Raw genomic sequence first — 20,456 nt, forward strand, 5'->3', positions numbered from 1 at the left:
AAGAGAGACACACAGTTGGGGGTCCCTGCTCCATTGCTCAGTAGCTGGGATGGCAGGGAGCTCTGTGGCTTCATTCTACCTATAGGTCTGGACTGCTGGGGTGCCTGGGGGCAGCCTGCAGGCACAGGCTCAAGGTTGGTGCTGTCTCTTGCCTTGTAAATGTCTATATCTTTAAAATGACAAATAAGATGGGTATGTATTTATTAAGTGCAGTGTCTTCTGAAACCTGTATGTATGTAGGATGGGGAATCAAGTTAACTCACATATGTGTTATCTCACGGTCTTAGCATTTTTTCTGGGGTGAACATGAACTTTGTTCTCAGTGGATTTTTGAGAATACAGCAGTGTGTTGCTACTAACTATAGTCAGCCCAGTAGATCCCTGAATTAGTCTCTCTAATTTGGCTCATAGCTTCTCACCCTCTATTTAGCTCTTCCACTCCATCTAAGTGGACATAGTATTTATCTCCCTGTGCCTTTCTTATTTCATTTAGAATAATGACTTCCAGTTTCAAATACCAGAATATCCCATTTAAAGGCCACACAGTATCCCACTATGTAGTATACACACATACCATACCACACCTCACTGTGTGATGTACACACACACACCATACCACACCTCACTGTGTGATGTACACACACACACCATACCACACCTCACTGTGTAGTACACACACACACCAAACCACACCTCACTGTGTAGTATCACACACATACCATACCACACCTTACTGTGTGATGTACACACACCATACCACACCTCACTGTGGTGTACACACACACCATACCACACCTCACTGTGTGATGTACACACACACCATACCACACCTCACTGTGTGATGTACACACACCATACCACACCTCACTGTGTGATATACACACACACACCATACATTACCTCACTGTGTAGTATACACACACACCAAACCACACCTCACTGTGTGATGTACACACACCATACCACACCTCACTGTGTAGTATACATACACACACACCATACCACACCTCACAGTGGTGTACATGCACATTATACCCCACCCCACTACCCCATCTTTTTCCATTGGTCTCTTGGCAGACACTGGGCTGTTTGACCCAGAGGTCGTGGTGGTAACAGGTGCCTTCTGTTGATTCTCTGCAGGACAATCATGGCAACAGCATGCACCTTGGCATTTTCTTTATGGGGATTTTTGTGAGGAGCAGGATCGGAAGACAGGCAGTGATCTACAGGTAATGTGTTCTTCCCTTCTCTCCCCTCAGAGACTGTGGGCTGTGCCATTGACTGTTGTTAGGCAAGGAGTTAAGAGCCACCCTGGACCTGAGTGAGCTTCATTTTCTCAGTTCATATGAAATTGGCCGCCTTCTGGATTGATGGGTCTAGAGGGAAATTGCTACTGCTTTCCCTGGGGATTCAATTCCTTCCTCTCTGACTACAGGGAACATGCATTTCAAGTCTTACAGAGTCAGTAGGGCAGACCTCAAGAGTGGGAAGAGTGGGCTCTGTAGTCAGTTCCACTGATTGCCTTTGTTGGGACTGTCCCTGGCCGTTTAGATCCAAACCAGATTCTTGCCACAGCCCTATACCCTCTGCCTGACCACAGTGTTGGACAAGGACAAAGTAATCTTTACACTAACAAAAGGGGATAGGTTGTCTGTAAAAGTCTATTTGAGAGGCAGTTAGTCTGTGATTACAAGTGAAATGACCTGAGTGCTTTGTTTTTTTAATTACTTGGACCCTTTAACCTCCTTTTCCATTTAGTACTAGCAAATCCTGTCCAGGGATGTGGTGAATGTCCACTAGCTGGCTCTTTGCATATTTGCCTAGAGTTTCCATGACAACAGCACGCTCACCTTTGTGTACCCTCACAGGCTGGCCCTATGTTGATTGACAGAATGCCATTCTTGTGTGTATATCTGATAAGTGTAGCTGTGTATCTAAGACAGTTGATACGTGACAGCTCTAACAGGCAGAGCACAAGCTCTCAGATCAGTTAGGGCTGCCTTTTTAGACAGTTTCCAACCAAAACCATCCTGGTGAGTGTTGCTTATCTTAGATCCTCACTCTGCCCTTTTTCTTAGGATTTCCCCCCTTGATTTTTGAAACAGACTGTGAGTATAAAGAACTTTAGAACTTAACAAGCATTTTGTTTTCAAGACAGGGTCTCTCTGCGTAGCTTTGGAGCCTATCCTGGAAGTAGTTCCTTAGATCAGGCTGGTCTGGAACTCATAGCAATCCTCATGCCTCTGCCTCCCCAGCCCTACTCAACTTAACAAACTTTTAAGGGCTGGGGATGATATCTCAGCTGGTAAAGTCTTACAAGAACCCAATTTCTGTCCCCAGGACCCACATAAAAATATCCTGGGCATGGTGGCACAGGTTTGTACCCTCAGAGCTGGGAGGTAGAGGCAGGTGCATCCTCGGGATTCTCTGGCAAGCCCAACTAACTTGTTTGGCGACTCTCAAAAACCAAGGTGGATGGTAACTGAGGAATGCTACCCAAAGTTGTCCCCTGGGTTACACACACACACACACACACACACACACACACACACACACACACACACACGTGAACCTACACATACATGAGCAACCCTACATGATATGAGCAACCTTACATATCATGATACATGATATGAAAATGGCCACATGCAGATGTCAGAATGGGGAGCCTCTGGCTGGGTTTGTTCCCTTCCTTGGGAGCTGTTCCCAGGCGGGCACAGGGTGAGGGGTGCCTGAAGAGTTTTGGCAGTTGCTTTGAAAGAATTCTCCTGGGAGAAAGAAGCCTCCTATCTTGAGATCCTAGCAGCAGCTGGTAGCCACTCAGCCAGGAGTCTCTGTCAGGGAGCATGTGGAGATGGGAGGGGACTCCTGGGGCATGTGCGGGGGGACTATAGCTGTTCTGGAATGGACAGGTGACTGGGGGACAATTTGAAAAACCCAGGTAAGAACTCACAAGCCAGTCTTAGGAGGTAGATTCACTGACTCAGGTTCTCACCAGTGTCTACATTGAATCTACTCAGGAGCAAATCAGCTGCCTTTTTCTGACTCAGATAGGATGTGAGACTTGAACTGTGTGCAGGTGGCTGGCTCAGTGCATGGATTACAGACATGGAGACAAGGAGTCCCTACTGGATGAGGAGCCTGTGGTCTTCCAGAATCTCTTTGGAGATCTAACCCCAGAATTAAAAGCTCGCACTGCAGTGGGGTAGGGAGTGAGGGTTCCAGCAGGCTCTTTTTCTCTGGGTGAGTGGTAGTGAATGAGGAAGGACTTGCTAGGGCTTGAGACTCCAGAGTTGAGCCTTAAAGGGCTGGGGATGGAGCCCAGGTTGTGTTATATTTGCCTGGGATGCAACAAGCCTTGTACTCAGTCTGGCAGCACCATATAAACATCTTGTGTAGTGGTGAAAACAGGAGGGTCAGAAGTTCAAGGTCACCCTAAGCTACGTGGTTAAGTTTGAGAACAGCCTGGAATACTTGAAACCTTGCCTGGGAGAAAGAAAGGAAGGAAGGAAGAGAGGGAGGGAGGAAGGAAAGAAGGGAGAAAGAGAAAAACTCAACAGAAGGGGGCACTTTAGTGAGCACAATGGAAGGCAAAAGTGACTGGTGGGGAGCTGGAACTGGGGCATCTGTTGAAGTTTGCCCATTAAAAAGATGGCTGGGAACTGGCTCCATGTAAAACAGGAGGCAGCTACTCATTTCCTAGTGTCTGGTACTTTCTTCTGGGATTTGAGTCCCCACAAGACCCTGGCGACCACAGGCCCCCACACTCAGTGGTTTCCCTGTGTCTTCCTGCCTGGATCCGTGCACTGACTCGGCCCCTTGCACATCCTTTATAGACAGGCCTCTGAGGACAGGCAAGGAAAGCATGTTCACGTGACTGATGCGGAGATACAGAAACAGCCATTGGGCAGCTTTTCCAAGATGGCACAGTGAATGTGAAATGCACTACAGAACTTCAGCTATGCTTTGGGGTCACTAAAACATGCAGGGGCCATGGGAAATGCCTCATCAGTGCAAAACTTGGGGGGAGGGACAGTAACAAGACCTTTGCAGGTTTTTCATATAGCTCCCCATAAGGAAAACTGCATTTCATGAATGAGTGTCACTATGTGAGTTGGTGCATAATGATTTCTTTCCATTTTCCCCCTTGAGAGGTGGAATATTTAAGCTAGTTACATATCTAAAATAGTTACATCATAATTGTAAGATGAGGCCTTTCTCTTGGGTCATCTTCAAGTAAACCTAGTCACATTTCTTTGCCCCAGGTGGAATGACATCGGAAGTGTCACCCACAGCAAATCATCCATCCTGCTGGAGCTGATTGACAAGGAGGAGACTGCTCTCTTCCACACAGTGAGTCCAGGGGCTTGCATAGCTTGAGGAGGGATTTTTTTTTTTTAAGCTAACAATGCCCTCACCTCATTCTCCATGTTCTAATACTTACATGTCCAGCCTTTTAATGTTGGGACCCATTGTTACACACTCAAAGGTTACACACACACACACACACACACACACACACACACCTCCTCATAATGTTATAAATATGTTTACAGTGTTGGACTGCCTTCCTAGGTGGTCCGAGGGTCCATGCAGCCCATGCCTGCCCATTGGATACAACTGTACTCCATAAGGGACTTGGTGCTGTTGAAGGCATTCTTTCTACACTTGCCTGACCCTGCATGACTTCTTGCAAGTGATGAATGTTCCCACTGGCTTTGGCACTAACATTCAAGTTTGTCCAGCATGCCATGGTACTCTGGTCACACTCTTCCTCTGGTGACTCCTAATTATGTCACATTGCATTTTCTGTTGCTGGCTGACCTGGATTTTTCAGTCCCCTCACCGTCTACACTGTCTGGAGTCAGTTGACCCTCTCCCTACTCAAGTCCCTTCTCGGGAGTGAAGACTGTTGACCTTGTCATACTGTGTCTGGTTGAATGATTTGGTGTTAATTCTAGGCCCTGCCTTGATTCAGTTACTAGTTTTGAAAGTTCTGGTTTAGAATTAGGTGAGAACCTGCCAGTTCATCATTGCAGACCTAGCATTTTTGATGTGAAGAATTCATTAGCAGATGGCCATTTATGCCATCTTTGCTGGGCCATGGTAGCTTGGGCTCCATTGAAATCACAAAAGTTGATTTGCTTCCTGGCCTAGCATGTTATCTTGTACTTCAGATGGAAGGAGAGGGAATGGGTGTCTACACATCGCATCTTTGTGAAACATGTATCTAATCCTACTAATAATTATTTTTTTTCCTACCTCTTCTTTTTCAAGGATGACATTGAAAATGCCAAGTATATTTCTCGGTTATTTACAACCCGGCACAAATTTTACAAACAGAACAAGATCTGCACTGAGTAAGTAAACGCTTAGTTCACCGCTGCCCCGCCCCCTCCATCTCTGAATGGCTTGGTCCTATTAAATCGAGTGCCTCTGAGGAGTTGTGGCCCTGTTTCCATTCATTCTTTTCCCTTGATCTTCATAGCAGCCATAGGAGTAGTCTAAAGCCAGTCAGAAGGGAAAGAAGTTTTAAGTGCAGTCTACTGCAGTCCGTGTGCCTAGAGAGACAATCATTCCCAAATTGACTATAAATGTTTAACTTCCTGGATGGGTGGGCCACATCAGTGCCTTTCCCGCACTCGGCGCTGAGTTCGGAAGAGCCCAGCTGTTCCCAATTTGCCCAGGTGCCCCTCCGTGTTAGATGTGGAGTATATTCAGGAGTGGGGAGCTGAGTGATGAGCCAACTTAAAAGAGAGGATGCTGCCGCTGGATCGGCCTGTTTCCGCTCACAGTTGGCAAGCCCTGCGTGCGCTCTTGGGTCGTGCCATCTGACTGCAAATGAGAGGCCAGGGTAATTAGAGGGGGATTTGGAAGGCACTCCGAGATGGCATGCATCTGTGTGTCTTTTTAATTTAGTTCGGAAATAAAGATGATAAGTCTGAGTCTGATTGAGGGCACTTCCTCATGGCCTGACCTCGGAGATGGCGTGCCGGGGGCCCACTCTGTCATTGCCTTTACGTCGGTTGCTTTCAAAAGGCATTCCCTCCACAGAGCACATTTGCCTCTTCGGCCCCCAAGGTGTTTAGTATTGGTTCAAAGAGCATCAGGGATGTAAATGCAAGAGGGGAACTGTCTTTCCACTCCCACAGTGGCCACATCCAAGCAGGGTGGAATACTGCTACATGGCAGGTATCCCTGGAGAAGGCAGCTGCTCAGAACTGGAGCCCCAGGTCAAAGCAGACTTCTTTCCCTCCACCATAGCACAGGTCCTGTCAAACCAGGCACCTCCATTGTTCAATGCTAGGGTCAAAAGTACATCTGATATAGGCCTACCAGTGAAGTTAGCAAAGATGGGTTAGACGGGCCAAGCAAGAAGGTGACTGTGACTTCTGCAGACACACTCATCATATGCATATGGTTCTAGTTTGCTCCTGCCTTTGCATTTGTGTCGTGGCCTCGACACCATCAAGAGTTCTATAGCTGGCTTCTGCGTGGTGATTGTGAACCCCTTAGAGTTGCCATCTTCTTCTTTAACTGTTTCTTAGCAAATGGCTTCATTGCTGTGTTCAACATTTATGTTTATTGTATGGTCTTTTCTAATATCCATGAACACCACATGTAACACTGAAAATCAAGAACTCTGTTCTGGGTCAACCCTGCCTTTCTTCTTCCTGACATGGCATGGGAAGCACTTAACCTCATCCTTCCCACATACATGGTGAGCTCTATAATCAAGTTAAGGGCATTCCCCTAGAGTTCTCCAAAACTTGAATCGTCTCAGTAGCCTCCTTCTCCATCCAGGCCTGTCCACTCATCACTTGTCACACAGCATCCACCCCTGCAGAACTGGTCTTTGCCATCTGGATACTTTGCTCTAGAATATGGTTGCTTCACCTTTGACCTGGGCAGGAAGAGTTGGAAGACCATGTTTAACATGGATGTGATAACACTGAATTTGTCTAGCTGCTAAAAACCTTCAGCAAAGACATTTATGAGCAAGCAGGTAGAAGATTCTCCTAATCAGAAGAGCCTGTATTTGAAGAGTTTTATCCCCATGAAAAGTCTGTATCTTGTTTTTCATTTTGCTTTTTAAACACTGTGTGGTACTGGGACCACCTGATATCCACTCTCAAGAATGGATGTTCTGTGTTCCGTTTCGTCGCACCTCTCTCTTATTGCTGTTTAATCAGTGCTGGAGTACTCTCTCTGTAAAAGATTTGCTGGGTTGCTCAGCTATGGAATATTTGCCTACCCTTTGTTGGCTTTAATCCCCCCTCCCCCCCAGCATGAGAACACAGTTAAATCAAACAACAAAGGCACCTGGCTTGATAAACATTTGCAGTGTGTCTTATCTTTATGGTCTCAAACTGAAAAATATTTTTTCTACTTTGGAATTTTGTTTAAACTGGAAGCATTATCAGAACGTTTTCATTACGCACATACACACAGTTTACACAGGACACTGTTTTAAAAGCCTATATGATGTGAGGTTTTCCAGTCTTGATTCCTCTCATCATATTTCTTTAGTAGTAAAGTCTCAGTGTTCTTGTAATAATGAGAAAGCATGACAAAAATATGTGTTTGGGACATTTTGAGGATGAAAGAGTTGAGTTCTTAGTGCTGGTGTACAGGCATGAACTGAGCATGCTGTGTGTGCTGAGAGGCCTGGCCCCTCTCTTAGTGTCCCTTGTCTGTGTGACCTTTTGAATTTTGGTCAGCAATAATGATGGTCCTCATTTTTTATTTTTCATATAGACAGTCAAATTCTCCACCCCCAATCAGACGACAGCCCACCTGGAGCCGGTCCTCCCTGGTACGTATAAGTTCTGGGCCAGTGGTGTGGCTGTTGGGGTAAGGATTGTGTTATGGATTTGAGGGGATGTGACTAAGGGTACCATGACCAGAGGAGACTTCTTACAGTCTAGAGGGCTGTCATTTACTTGCAGGGGGTGTGGTAAATATCCCCTGTGTCCCACCTACCTGTCCCACCTACCTCTTCTCTCCTCGTGGTTTGAGGAAATCCCCAAGCTTATTCCAGGCCAGAATGATAATGTACCTTCAGACCATTTGCTCATCTGTTCTGGTAACATGTCCCAGTTGTGAGTGCCACAGATTCCAAGGGATTCACTGCCACAGATAGTGACGAGCAAACTAACCAGAAAATGCTTTCAATGAATGGCAACAAAATGGAGTCTAGTTAACTGTCTCAATATATTGAAACAGATGGGACATTGGACATTTTCTAATTTCCAGACTTTGGTCAATAAAGCCCCTAGCCGTTGGCTGACTTTTACTTTTTTTAAAGCTGTTCTTTTTCCCTGGTGACATGAGCAGGAAGCAAGGCTGTACACAAGTCTGCTGTAGGCTCTCTGTTTTAAGGGTTACTCAGGGGTGCTAGAAGACTATTTGTCTTCTAATTGTCATAGCTTTTTAAGGCATGTGACCTTCCTACTCTTCTAGATGTACAGTTCCCTGAGTCCATAGATATGAGCACCAAAGAGTTTCCTCCACATCCAGGGTGCGCCTAGCCTGTCATTGTGCCCTCATTTTCTTCTAGTTCATAAAGCCGACAGTCCTTACCCACTGTAGACAATTTTAGTTAGTTTATGTGTTGTCAACACAAGAAAGACTACTTTGAGATTGCAACTATAAAAGCACCTGCCAGGACTTCTGGGGTTATTTAGAGGAGTGAGCAGCACCTTTTCCTTAGCACCTGAAATTCTCTTAGTTCATGTCATGCTTTTCTTCTCTGGCTCCTGCTGAGTTTTGGATCTCTAGTTTTCATGACCTACCTTGTTCTCCATTTGGTGCCCTGAAAGTCATTAGATGGCCCAGATTCATCTTGCAGGTACAGAGATCCACCTGCCTCTGCCTCCCAAGTGCGGGGATTAAAGGTGTGGGCCACCAAGCACTGCTTCTAAGTCAGTTATCTTGAGATAATAGCTATCTGCCACCAACGCCAAGTATGCCCTCTTCTGCAGTACGAGCAATTCAGAATGATCTAACTGCCCCACTCACGGTCAGTGACAAAGGATCTACACTGGCCAAGAGGATGTCCTTTCTGGACTAGAGTGTCTGTCTGGCCCTTGCCATATGTGATTCTGCAGTGACCTTGAGACTATATGCGTCATACTTTGAACTCTCATGTCAATTCACCACTGGGCCCAGCTTAACACATCCCTGACCCTACATGAACCTCCCGTGGTTCTATGTACTGGAACTGTGGGCTCTGCTGCTGTGTAGGGAGCCAGTTTTGGATACAGTAAAATACATTTCTTGGATGGGTGCGTCTCTTTTGGCTATACCTGTTTCAAAGGCCCAGAGAATGTGGCCAGTGTGCAACACCCCAAACAACAGCTGTACTCAAGACTTTGGATGCTGGCATTTTTTTTCTCTCTTTGACCTTGACCTAATTTCTGCTGTTCTCAGCATCACTATGAGATGGGATCTTAGGTCTGTAGAAGTCGGTGGGTCAGAGGGACCACACTGCAGAGCAGCTGCAGTGTGCTTCTCTGGGTTGGGGCTGGTTTTTGGCCTCTCCCAAGTGTCTTTGCAGCATCTGCAGCTCTGTTTTCTCTGTTTCAGCCAAGGCAGCAGCCGTACATCCTGCCTCCCATGCATGTGCAGTGCAGTGAGCACTACTCGGAGACCCATACTTCCCAAGGTAACTAACTAACCGTATCCTACCCTTCTGCCTCTTTAAGACAGATGGCTGGGTCCACAACAGAAAAGCTTGCTAGAAAATGTCAATGATGGTTTGATTTTAACTTTGTAATTGTCTAATCACAGTGGCCAGCATATTCAGTTTGTGAAATTAAGCATATCAGCTGCCTGGAAAGAAAAATCCCTCAGATTTGGGTAACTCGGAAGAAGTTGGCCTCCTAGGCCAACCTGGAGGATACATTCTTGTTTACTTGTCTTCTTAGTGGGCCAAGGGTGGAGATTGACAGCCCAGCCCTCCCTAGCCGAGTGACTGACTTCACCCTCAGTGCTAATGTCAGGAGCTTGGAGCAGCCACGTGGTGATGGGGTAACTGAGGGACTGTCACCCTCATCATTCAGTGTTTTTTCCTGTTCCCCCTTCAGGCCTTTTCAGTGTGTACAGGGACAAGAATGAACATGGATGCAGCGGTGGTATCAGGTGCTAGTCCAGGGACTTGTGTATTTAATCCCACTCATTTAATCCCACAGTAAGCCTGTGGTACTATTGTTTCCATACAGAAAAGGGAGGCAGAGGTTAATGTTAAAATTTGCACATGAGAACTCTGTGTGTGTGAGAGAGAAAGAGGGGGGAGGAGAGAGACAGAGACACAGAGAGAGAATGAGAGAGAGAGAGATTGCATATCCAGAGTCAATGTGATTTATAACTTGGCTGTTGTGGTTCATGGGTTGTCTTAGTTGGGGTTTCTTATTACTATGATAAAACACCATGATCAATAACAACGTGAGAAGCAAGGCTTATTTCAGCTTATAATTCTCAGATCACATTTCATCACTGAGGGAAGTCAGGGTAGGAGCTCAAGGCAGGAACGATACAGAAGGCCATGGAGAATCACTGAATGCTGGCTTGTTCCTCATGGCACACTGCTTTCTTATACCACCAAAGACCACCTGCCCAGGTGACAGCACCCACAGTAAGCTAGGCCCTCCCACACCAACCATTCATCAAGAACATGCCCCCACAGTCTTGCCAACCATATGGAGGCAATATCTCAATTACAACTTCTTCCCCATATGTAAAGCTGACATCAAAGTTCTCCAGCACAGCAGTTAAATCACTTGCTGTGAGAGTGAGAACCAGAGTATGGTTCCCCAGAACTCACACAAATGCTCAGTGAGGGTGACACCTGCCTGAAGTCCCAGCCTCAGAGGGCAGTGGTGGGATCCCCTGAGCCAGACGGCTAGAGAGATGCTATATCAGCAAGCTCAGAGTCTCACCGAGAGTCCTGCCTGAGCAGATCCAATAGAGGAGAGACCAAGGATGCTTCCCGGCATAAGCATTGGTCCGCCATACAAATGCATGCACATGCCCCCACATACATGCATACCATAAAGGCACATAAAAACAGCTTTGTAGCTCTTTGGGTTCTTTCAGCCTTTGTTACTTTTTGATGTGATCAGCAGCCATGGTTGTGGAGCAGAAGATGGTTTCAGGAATGCCTCAAAAACTCAATTCTGACTTTGCCGTCCATTGACTGCTGCTCAGAAGCCATGGCCATGCTGGCCACGTCGTCAGCCTTGCTTCTCTCTGAATGCTCTGCAGTCCCTTAGGTGAAGAGCCCTATTCGGATGTAGTCAGAGAGTAGCAGCTCTGAGGGTGAGGCAGTTTCAAGTCTATTGCTCTATTAAAACTCTTGACTTCCTGGCCCAAATACCCGGTTCTACCCCTAAGCTGTGTACCAGACACCAGGTCTACCCAACAAATAGCTCTTTGTCTGAATCTAATTATAGCAAATTTGAGACTGCGCCTATGCGATGCCCACACTAATCTCTTCCTCTGCAGTGTGCTCTGACATGTTCTGTACACGGACACTTCATCCATGATAACGGTTCTTTGTGACATGAGGGTGAGGGTCAGGGAAGATTCCTCCAGGGACATAGGGATGAGCTCTGCTGTGTGGTGTGATGATTCACGTTCCTCTGTTTGACTTTTTACAGACAGCATTTTCCCTGGGAATGAAGAAGCCTTGTATTGCAATTCTCACAACAGCCTGGACTTAAATTACTTAAATGGTACAGTCACCAATGGCAGTGTGTGTAGTGTTCACAGCATTAACTCCCTCAGCTGCTCCCAAAGCTTCATCCAGGCCTCTCCAGTGTCCTCCAACCTCAGCATCCCTGGGAGTGACATCATGAGGGCTGACTACATCCCCAGCCACCGTCACAGCACCATCATCGTGCCATCTTACAGGCCCACCCCCGATTATGAGACAGTCATGCGGCAGATGAAGAGGGGACTGATGCATGTGGACAGCCAGAGCAGGTCTCTGCGTAACCTCAGCATCATTAATACCCACGCCTACAACCAGCCCGAGGAACTGGTGTACAGCCAGCCCGAGATGCGGGAGAGACATCCCTACACTGTCTCTTATGCTCCCCAGGGGGGCTACGGCCACAAACTTGTTAACCCATCTGACCAGATGAACCCCAAGAATTGTACAGTGCCTAGCCAGCCAGGGGCCAGCTCCATCTCGCACACAGTGAGCACCCCAGAACTGGCCAACATGCAGCTTCAAGGAACACAAAACTATAGCACAGCCCACATGCTCAAGAATTGCCTCTTTAGGCCACCACCCCCTTACCCTCGGCCTCGTCCTGCCACCAGCACCCCAGACCTCGCCAGCCACCGCCACAAATATGTCAGCGGCAGCAGCCCCGATCTGGTAACTCGGAAGGTCCAGCTGTCTGTGAAGACCTTCCAGGAGGACAGCTCTCCTGTGGTCCACCAGTCTTTACAGGAGGTGAGCGAACCCCTCACAGCCACCAAGCACCATGGCACGGTGAACAAACGCCACAGCCTGGAGGTGATGAACAGTATGGTGCGAGGCATGGAGGCCATGACACTGAAATCACTCAACATCCCTGTGGCTCGGCGTAACACGCTTCGGGAGCAGGGCCCTTCTGAGGAGGCAGGTGGCCGTGAAGTGCACAGGCTTCCCCAGTATCACCACAAGAAGACACTCTCAGATGCTACCATGCTCATCCACAGCAGTGAAAGTGAGGATGAGGAGGAGGCCCCTGAGGCGGTGCCTGCGATCCCTGTGCTTCGGGAGAAGGTGGAATACAGTGCCCAGCTGCAGGCTGCCCTGGCCCGCATTCCCAACAGGCCCCCGCCTGAGTACCCAGGGCCCAGAAAAAGTGTCAGTAACGGGGCCCTGCGGCAGGACCAGGGGACCCTCCTTCCTGCCATGGCCAGAGCCAGGGTGCTGAGACACGGGCCATCCAAGGCCCTCAGTGTCTCCCGGACTGAGCAGCTGGCTGTCAACGGGGCCTCTCTGGGCCCCTCCATCTCTGAGCCTGACCTCAGCAGCGTGAAGGAACGGGTCAAGAAAGAACCTGTGAAGGAAAGGCCTGTGTCAGAGATGTTCTCACTGGAGGACAGCATTATAGAGAGAGAGATGATGACTAGGGTGAGTGTTCCCACTCCCAGGTCATTGATGGTAGGGGGCCCTGGTGCTGGAGGCCTAGAGGAGGGGATTTCAGGGGGTGTGCTGGGCTTTAAAGAATGGTGAGCATTTTGGCATTGATGTCACCAGACGTCAAGTAACAACTTCTATCCCCTTTCCATACATGGCTTGTGGCTGGTGTACTCAGTACAAGAACATTTTAGTGATTGGGCATGTTTCTGAGGACTTTCCCATCAGATTCCCTCTATGAGAGCTCATGCGTGTGTGCACATGCATTGCTTACATGCCACAATTGAAGATACTCTGCAGTGTCACTATTACAGATAACCCTTCACTAGGATGCACACAGCCTAGAGAGCTAGTCCTGTTGTTTGGGCGAGACCACATGGTGGCAGATGTGTATATACAAGAAAATAAACACCTCTTACAATGAGAACATTGTTGGATTGTAGTTGCTGCTGGGGGAAAAATCCTCATTGCCACTTTCCCTGGAAGTCCTGACCTCCTTAAAAAGCCTTCCAATTATGTAACGAATTGAGCCAGCTGACTGCTTTTCCACTCATCACAGCCGTGCGGTCAGGCCGCTAGCCTTCACTTAGGAACTCCGGAAAATGCTTGTATTTATTACGTTTGCTTTGTTGGCGGTCATTAGGCTCATTACTGAGTCTTCGGCACTCATTCTTGGGAATCAACCCAGACAGGAAGCAAAGGCCAAAGTTTTACAGAACCACACTGCTGGGTTCAGAGGTCGAATCCAACCTTGTTACTTTAGAACAATCTGAAGGCAGCTCAGCTCCTGAGTTCTGGTGGTCAGCAGGGTGGTGACAAGAGTCAGTGTGGATGGACTTCATGCTTCTTGTGTGGGGGTCTCTCTCTCTCTCTCTCTCTCTCACACACACACACACACACACACACACACACACACACACAGCCCTTTGGCTGGGGATGGAGTGAAACGCGGGGGTGAGTACCGTGAAGAGACAGTTTTCCCAGCTTGGAAAAAAGTAATTCATCGGTTTAAAGTGATGTTTCAATACTTCTTGGCTCCAGGCCCCTTAAAAGCTGCCTTGGCTTCAGGAACCCATCACCATACACATCAAGCTTTCAGATTGGCCCTGCCAAGTGGAGACTTAACAATGTCCACATGGTCTTGTAACCTCATTTTGGCCGTAGCCCTGGTGCTGGTCCCCTGCTTGGAAGCATCCGGCAAACAGGGAAGAATGAAGTATTTTCTGCTGTCCCCTCCTCCAGTTCTGTTTTATTCCAGGGTGGTGGCAGATTAGCTTTTAGCTTGGGAACATGACTGCCCATATCAACATCCCTAACCCTGTTAGATCCCCTCACACAGGCCCATGCAACTAGGAGTTCACAGGCTGCTGCTGCCCTTGGTCAATCAATGTCCCAGCCTCAGAGAAGCGCCAGCAGGTCAAGCAAGAAGGCCACCTGTGCCAGTGGCTCTAACACTCAAAATGAATCTTTGTTACTAAGTCAGTGTTTGTACTCAGTGGCCTAGGCAGCACCCACACAACTCCCCAGGCCTCTGTTTATGGAGAGTAGGAGAAAGGCTGCTGCAGCCAACCAACCCCTCACACTAAGAGAACAGAAAGAAACCTCAAGCCTGTGTGGAGGGTTGGGTACAGGGAGCTCCCTATATTCTCCATTGCTTTTCATGTGGTAAATTGCTCAGCCTGCTGTCCTTAGTGTCCCATCCTTCATGCCTTGAAGATGTTTCCAACCTTCAGTCCTGGAGCCTGGAGTCAGGTTCAGAGAGCAAAGAAAGCCAGCTTTATTTATTTATTTAGCTAGCTATTTCTTTATTGTCCCTGCTGGAAAGCTAATGGGATGAATGGCACTTGCACCTAAGAGGCCTGGTTCTGTAGTCACTTCTCTCCGGGTGGGTAGTGTGCCTTTCCCAAGAATAACAATCCCTGAGCTCTGGAAGCAGAGGCAGGAGGATTGCTTCCAGCTTTGAGGAACACCCAGAGCTACCTAGAGAGACCTGATCTCAAAAATCAAACCAAAACAAAACCTTTGGAGCATTTCAAGACTCAGTGGAAAAGGGGGAATAGGAGAGAATTTCCTTTCACAAAACTGAACTAACCAGCAGATGGATCCAGACTCATCCCAGAGGGCTACTTGGTGTGGAGGCACCGAGGTTGTTCTTGTAGGCACACAGTCACTCTACTCTGCAGCTGCCCATCACACCTCACAGCTTGCCCCCTGCTCTCTGATGCACCCTTGATTGTCTGTGGGGTCAGCCTGTCCCCAGAGTAGTTGCCTGTTGATACCATCCCTCACAAGGGTTTCTCCCCATGTCCCTGCCTCCCCACCCCCATCTTCCTCAGTGCCATTTTTCCAACAACATGGCCCCATCAAGATACCTCCTCCAGGAGTACATTAATAAAGGATAGAATAAGAAAATAAATCCTTGAAGAGACCAGGCTACGCCTGCATCTCTAGCAGTCACAGGCATCTACAGACTGGCATTGCTCCAGTTAGCATCATAATTGTCTCTTTCATACTCTTCCCTGTATATCTTCAGACAAAATGATTTTCAAGTGATGTACACGGTAGGCTGCCAACAGTAAAGAGGGAGGATTTTCCATCCCTGACTACACCTGGCTCAGCCCAGAGATGAGGGGATATAGGGTTGGCCAGTCCATGCTCTTGTCAAGACCCTCCAATGATGCCCTTCGTTCACTCTGGATGGAGCGAGAAGGGCTGGGAGGCCTGGTGATTCATGGTCTGTGGCCAGACTGGAATGGTGGTGACTTTGTAAAGTATGGCAAAGCAGGTGTCTCAGGGACTGGGAGTAAGTGTTAAGATTCAGGTCTTCAGCTTGAGCCCCTCAGAATAGAAACCTAGTTTTCTATTTTTGCTTCTGCGTATGGCTCTGTTAATCAACACTATAGCCAGCGGGTTTTACACCATTAGTCAGTGCAGAAGGCCTGTCCTCATGATGGGCTCATTCCCTGAAGTCCTCGGTTTCCTTTCTTCTGTCTCCAGCCCATAGTTTTCTACAGTGTATTTATACAAACCCTGTTTTTGTTCTCTTGTAAACCCCGTGGCAAGGTGTATTTGCTAGGGAGTCTGTCTTTATCTTTCTAACTTATGAGTTAATTAAGAGTAAAGGCCCTAGGGTCCTGTAAGAACCGGCTTCCCTGGGCACGGTGGGAGTAGTGGGAAGTCTGTGTTTGAATTTGCCCTGCTAATGGTGAATGTCTGCATTCCTTGGCTGGGGAGTTACAGATTTGGGGAGATTAAAACACATTCCAGCCTTCCCCTGGAATTATAAACAATGAGAACGTGTCTTTTCTTGCCGGAAGAATCTAGAGAAGCAGAAGATGGCAGGCCTGGACCCACAGAGGAGGCCACTGATGCTGGCAGCGCTGAATGGGCTCTCTGTGGCCCGCGTCCCGGGGCGGGAAGACAGTCGACAGGATGCCACCCGAGTTCCCATAGACGAGAGGGTGAGTGCTGGGCTTGTCGGGTGTGACTTGCTCCCTGTGCCTCCAGATTCCAGGTGTCCCTCTTTGCCCAGGCCTGTCAGTGCTGTTTGCCTCGTGGGTTCATTCTTTCAAACTGAAGAAGACTTGGTCCAAGTGTGCTGTGTGAAAACAAACCCTTCCCAACATCTCCTGTTTCTTCATTCTGGTCTCCACACTTACCAAGCTAGTGTACTGACGCTTTATTAAGAAGTCTAGCCCCAGGGCTGGTGAGATCCCTCAGTGGGTGTGGGAACTTGCTCCCAAGTCTGAAGACCTAAATTCAATCCCTGGAACTGACAATGTGCCAATGGAGAACCGACTTTCTCAAGGTGCACTGTGACCTCTGAACAGCGTGCTTCCTCCCCTAAACAAACAATAAAAAACAAAAGACCAAGCTCTATCAAGCTGTATGACCTTGGCCTACTCACTTAGTTCTTTACTTTGTAATCATAAGTGCCTAATATGATTACTAATTCTTTATGCATTTTTCATAATTTTAACACTGACTAAGGAAAAATGCAAATTTGCATTCTGATGTGATTGACATACTTGTTTTCCTCACACAACTGAATTCAAAGATGCACTAATTTGAAACATGCTGAGGAGTGGTGGGGGAAATACTAAAAAAAAAAAAAATTCATTTTCTGCAATGAAACCATTATGTTTCTATAAGTGTGGAGAACCGTTTTTGTAAGATGAGAAAGTTAATTTTTCCAGCTGTCACACTCAATGATTTTTGTAATGACTGCTGTTTCCTAGGAAACAGTCATCCAGGGTTTTAGGGTTCCCGTGGTTCTCTTTGAGAACTGTGAAGTGATGTGACCTATAGTTCTTTAGTTAGGTATTGATCCTGTGTTGCTGAGGTGAAAAGGGGGGGCCCTAAGTTGCTGGGCTTGCTACCAGAAGGTCTGGAAACTGTTTTCCTAAGTTCACTAAATGACATGATAGCATGCTAGATTTCTCTGTCACCAGATGCTGGTATTAGAATCTTTTCTTGGGTCAGAAGGGACATTTCCCCCAATTAATATGATGCAATTGAAATTAGTGGTTTGTCCAAGGAAGGAAAAAGGCAAGTTGTGTTGTGTGGGTTAATATTCAGCACTCTACAACTGTGAACTTAAGTAAAAGTTCAGTTTAGTAAAAGTTCATTCGGTAAAAAATGCTGTGAGGGTAAAGGATGCTTGAATAGTTAAGACTGACACTCTCCTTATCAGCAAAGGTCATAGGCAGTACAAGTAATAGGAACATGGAATTTGAATATCCACTTAAGCCAGTCTTTGCAGATTGCAGTTTATAGGTGAGTGATATGGCAAACAGTTGTCAGCGCAGAGAGACTAGTGGTGTGGGTGATAGTGTGGGCAGTAAGTAGCTAAGTACCCACCGAGTCTTCATCTCAGAAACCCCTTGCTGGGAGTGCAGAGAGCCTGGGTGCTCAATCAGGATTGGGAGAGCTGACACCCTGTTCTTCTTGCAGCTCCGAGCTCTGAAGGAGAAGCTGGAAGAGGGAATGGTGTTCACAGAGTATGAGCAGATCCCAAACAAAAAGGCCAATGGTATCGTCAGCACTGCCACGCTGCCAGAAAACGCTGAGCGCAGCCGTATCCGAGAGGTTGTGCCTTATGAGGAGAACCGGGTGGAACTCATCCCCACCAAAGAGAACAACACAGGCTACATCAACGCCTCCCACATCAAGGTGAGAGGGTATCAGAGACACACCCTGGGATACTCTCACAGGCTGTGTTTGTTATTGCAGAGATACACTAACGTTCCCCAAGCCATGGCAAGTGAGGCTGTCCTGTTGGTTTGTCACTCACAGGTGACAGAACTCTGCCCAAACCACTGCTGTTTTTATTTTCGGCCCAATAGCAGCACCAACTATTGTTTCTTTATAATACCACAGGCAATTGGCCTTAGAGCCAAACCCTAATTTTTGGTGCTGTTTATGAGAGTGGAGTGATTTATACACAAACCACAGTTGATTGCAGCAGATCCTCAGCCAGTGAATGGGAGTGCAAGGTTCCTTTTCTTTTTAGATTTACTTATTTTTATTTTATGGGTATGTTTGTCTGCACGTGAATATGTGCACCATGCACATGCCTGGTGGCTGTAGAGGTAGGAAGAGAGCATCAGTTTCTTTGGAACTGGAGTTACAGAAATTGTGAACCTTCATGTGGGTGCTGGGAACTGAACTCAGGTTCTCTGCAAGAGCAGCAAGTGTTTTTAATCTCTCAGTCATCTCTTCAGCCCACATGGTGTGGAATTCCTGTTAATATCTCAAATACTTCTTGTCTCAGTATATCATAGCTTAGCTAGACCCCAGTTAGAATTCAGAGCTGTAAACACATGGGTACCTAGAGTGAATGATTTTCCTAAGTGGCTCCCTCTCCCCATTTCTCCTAATAACTGGCTGTACTTCTTTAGAACATGGCTCTGACCTCTGAACTGGGAGTGTTCCACGGGCTTTTGCTTATTAGTCAGTATGTATAGAACATTTTCAAGCAACACAATTCACTGAGTAATCTATGTGATTAGCAGCTTTGAACTCTTAATTTCCTTGGACTTTTCAGCTCTGGTGGAAATTGCTAGAAGGTTCCTTTGAACTCCCAATGTAGTTAGGCATCTGGTTTGTGTATCACTCATAGCTAGTTTCCACATAGGACATGAAAAATGTGGCATAATTGGGTATAATGTTTTTATGCACAGGACATGGCACTGTGTGTATGCATTTATAACATGCAGGTGCTTTTTTTTTCTATTTTGAGAACAAGAACAAAACCAATAAAATAATGAATAATGAGTGATAGGGAACTCTCCAGTAAACCAATGATGGTCTTAGATTACGAAATAATGAGCACAATAACCCACTCAAAGATGAAGATGGCGCAGCTGCTTCCAGATGAAGTGCTTCTGAATACCATACAGGGGGATATTCTCCTGGCCTCTTCCCTTGGCCCAGTCTCTTCCCTGTTTTCCATCTGCTCTTTGGAAACAGCTGTCACTCCACATAAACAGTAGCCTTTGGGCATTATTACCCGAGATGCCTTCCCTTCTGCGGTATTCTCCGAGGCCCACATTTCGTCTTACGGAATCCAGGGTAGATGTAGGAGCATTTCACCGGCCCAGAGAGCTTGCAGGAACTTGCCCTTGGCTTCTGGAATTGAGCTATGTGTTTCACCACTGTTTGCTCCCCTGGGTTCCAAGCAGCCATTGACCCCGAAGGAGTTTGAGTTCCTTCAGAGGTGGAGCCATATCTTTGAATCTCCCTCTGCAGTACCAACTGATAGCATCCATGCAGTTTTTAATGCGCTCCTGTCAGTACTTGAAGGAGGCAGCCTTCTCTGCCAGTCTTTATGGTTCCTGTATGTTGGGTGCCAGGAAGGATAGTGTTTCGCATCCCAGTTCCACAGACCCTCTCCATCGCCCCTCCCAGTGAGCCCGTGGGTTTTTCTCCCACCAGTATGTGGAAAGTCAGGTTTCTTGCCAACCTTGACCTGAGCAAGTCTTGTGTAGTGAGATGATAGCAGATGTTATTTTTTGTCAGAATGAAGTTAGTATGTCTTCTCACAAAATAAATGAGGAGGCAAATCTCAAACAGTTATGTCCCCATTGCTTCTTGAGCCCTCTGGAGGTCTGCATTGCATGGATGTGTAAAGGGGCTCATCTTTGTCCTGTCAAGGCACAGACATGGAAGACCAGTCACAAAGTGTTCACACAGAGGTGGCCTCCAGTTCTCTGGGTCTGTTTTTGTCAATGGCATGTTTTCTGTGTGGTAAAGTATGCTTTTATTAAAAGTCTGCCATGGAACACTGCTCTTCAAATTGTTCAGAACCACAGCCCTT

The 20,456-nt window shown here is 47.2% G+C and overlaps 1 protein-coding gene across 2 annotated transcripts in view; it reads left to right on the forward strand.

The window, feature by feature from the left end:
• The window catches only part of Ptpn14 (protein tyrosine phosphatase non-receptor type 14), a 185,231-nt gene that overhangs the window by 43,888 nt on the left and 120,887 nt on the right, over positions 1-20,456 (forward strand). For both annotated transcript variants that reach the window (XR_007834671.1, XM_051186609.1), the window contains exons 7-14: positions 1,141-1,229; positions 4,266-4,353; positions 5,278-5,360; positions 7,759-7,816; positions 9,589-9,667; positions 11,661-13,132; positions 16,456-16,599; positions 18,092-18,310. Coding sequence is in view for 1 of the 2 variants with exons in the window: in XM_051186609.1 (XP_051042566.1) it covers positions 1,141-1,229; positions 4,266-4,353; positions 5,278-5,360; positions 7,759-7,816; positions 9,589-9,667; positions 11,661-13,132; positions 16,456-16,599; positions 18,092-18,310 (2,232 nt within the window). In the remaining variant the exon portion in view is untranslated. The remainder of the gene's footprint in view (positions 1-1,140; positions 1,230-4,265; positions 4,354-5,277; positions 5,361-7,758; positions 7,817-9,588; positions 9,668-11,660; positions 13,133-16,455; positions 16,600-18,091; positions 18,311-20,456) is intronic.

The sequence above is a fragment of the Phodopus roborovskii genome, unplaced genomic scaffold (genome assembly GCF_943737965.1).
Source record: "Phodopus roborovskii unplaced genomic scaffold, PHOROB, whole genome shotgun sequence".
NCBI classification, from domain to species: Eukaryota; Metazoa; Chordata; class Mammalia; order Rodentia; family Cricetidae; genus Phodopus; species Phodopus roborovskii.